General features: G+C 45.9%; 2 protein-coding genes across 4 annotated transcripts in view; one reads left to right on the plus strand and one right to left on the minus strand.

The window, feature by feature from the left end:
- The window catches only part of LOC104716109 (amino acid transporter ANTL2-like), a 2,459-nt gene extending 1,715 nt beyond the window's left edge, over window positions 1-744 (plus strand). The window contains exon 2 of one of the 3 annotated variants that reach the window (XM_010433457.2): window positions 16-744. In XM_010433457.2, the coding sequence (XP_010431759.1) occupies window positions 16-575 (560 nt within the window). In that variant the 3' untranslated portion in view covers window positions 576-744. The remainder of the gene's footprint in view (window positions 1-15) is intronic. The other 2 variants (XM_010433458.2, XM_019230962.1) reach the window with 2 other exon arrangements.
- Window positions 668-1,969, minus strand: LOC104716108 (transport and Golgi organization 2 homolog). Its single transcript, XM_010433456.2, has 5 exons — window positions 1,887-1,969; window positions 1,622-1,805; window positions 1,307-1,513; window positions 1,037-1,228; window positions 668-964 (listed from the first exon to the last, which is right to left on the minus strand). The coding sequence occupies exons 1-5, from the start codon at window positions 1,967-1,969 to the stop codon at window positions 818-820; spliced, it is 813 nt and encodes a 270-aa protein (XP_010431758.1). The 3' UTR covers window positions 668-817.

A 1,970-nucleotide genomic window follows, 5' to 3' on the forward strand; every position in this document is an offset into this window, starting at 1 on the left:
TCTATTCTTTCGAAGGTGTTGGAATGGTCTTGCCCCTTGAATCCGAGATGAAGGACAAGGACAAGTTTGGCAAAGTCTTGGCACTCGGCATGGGATTCATCTCTCTCATTTACATTGCCTTCGGTTTCCTAGGCTACTTGGCTTTTGGTGAGGACACCATGGACATTATCACGTCAAACTTGGGTGCAGGACTTATTAGCACTGTTGTTCAGCTTGGATTGTGCGTCAACCTCTTCTTCACCTTCCCCTTGATGATGAATCCAGTCTTTGAGATAGTGGAGAGGCGTTTCTCTCGTGGGATGTACTCTGCCTGGCTGAGATGGCTACTCGTCTTGGTAGTGACTCTTGTGGCTCTCTTTGTGCCAAACTTTACTGATTTTTTGTCCTTGGTCGGCAGCAGCACTTGCTGTGTGTTAGGGTTTGTGTTGCCTGCGTTGTTCCATTTATTGGTGTTCAAGGAAGAGATGGGGTGGATACAATGGAGTTCCGACACAGCGATTGTGGGACTCGGTGTGGCTCTTGCTGTGTCTGGAACTTGGAGTTCCCTCAGTGAGATCTTCTCGGTCAAAGTGTAAGCGTGAGAGGATTGGAGAGAGTTTTCTACATACTTACTTGTGTCCAATAAATGTGAAAGTGTAAGTGTACCATTATGTAATGGGATTTGTGGTTTTAAAAGTATTGTGATTGTATTTGTATTCTGTCTGATGCTTGGAATAATAGAGATGAGCTCTTCTGTTTTGTGTTTACATACATACATACATACATACACAATATATGTGAGAGCTTTGGGTACTCAATGTTAAGGTTGGCAAGCTGATCAAATGCTCTCGTCGTTTTGTATAATTACAAACTGTTGAGTGTGCTCCTTCCATGAATCACCTTCTTCAAGATGCCTCTCGTAGAAGCATACCTCACCATGGGACTTGATGCTGATCGTGGAGATGCTTCTGGTCCCATAACGCCCCTGTATCCAAGAGTGAGTGAGACTGGAATATTTATAGAAAATAGTACATACTCTAAAAGAAGAAAAGATTACAGTTGGTCTGTGCATGTCGACGAAGATGGAGCTGAGTTGGTATTCCGTCTCTGGTGTGTAAACGTGAGGCAGCTCGGTGTCTTGGTCCTTCACAGTATTGGTCATCACCTGCTCCACCATGGTCTTCACGGGAAATTCACTGCTCCGGTTCTCAGCGAGAAGCTGTTGAAAACCCTCTCTCAGCCTCACACACTGCAGAGACAAAAACAAAAAGAGGAGGCGCAGTAGGGGAGTCTGCAAGATAGAAATAATAGCAAGAAGAGGGTTTACCTTGGGCCAAGGAGAGTCGAGGTTGGCGTTGGAAAGGACATGGATCCCCGGAGAGACTTGAGTCACGAGCTTGTCACCGTGGAGAGGCCGGTTTGTAATGTAAACCATTGATTTGGACAAGACATGAGCGACTACCAGGTTGAAGCCATTGTAAAGAGAAATTTCATCGTGGATATCCTCGGCAAACTCGGCCGGGCTCTTACGGCTCTGTTGTTCTCATTACCAAAAACAAGAAAACTCTTCCCCTCTCAGTCTCAACATCTCTAAGACTGAAGCAGCATAACAATATATAATATTAAAGTAGGTAGACCAGACCTGCAAGTAACGAAGAGGCAGATCTCCACGGGATTTAGCATCAGGGAAGGAGGAGGCTTCCCTGAAATTGGTGAGGAAAGCGATCCGGCCTTGCCTCGTGCAGCCCAGCCACGTCCCGCCGCCAACCAGGTCTTTTCCTCCCAACGTCTCTCCGTCTTCCCACCAACGCAGCGCCTCCGTCGGCCTTGCGCATTAGACATAAACATCATTACATAATAAACTTTTGAAGCGATTTAAGAGGAGGCAGGGGTTTTATTTCAATCACCTGTTGTGATCTTCATCTCTGTTCAGAAATAGAAGGAAAGGGTAAAGCGGATGCGATTGCCAAAGAAACACTGCTATGCACATT

Source organism: Camelina sativa, chromosome 10 (assembly GCF_000633955.1).
Source record: "Camelina sativa cultivar DH55 chromosome 10, Cs, whole genome shotgun sequence".
NCBI lineage: Eukaryota > Viridiplantae > Streptophyta > Magnoliopsida > Brassicales > Brassicaceae > Camelina > Camelina sativa.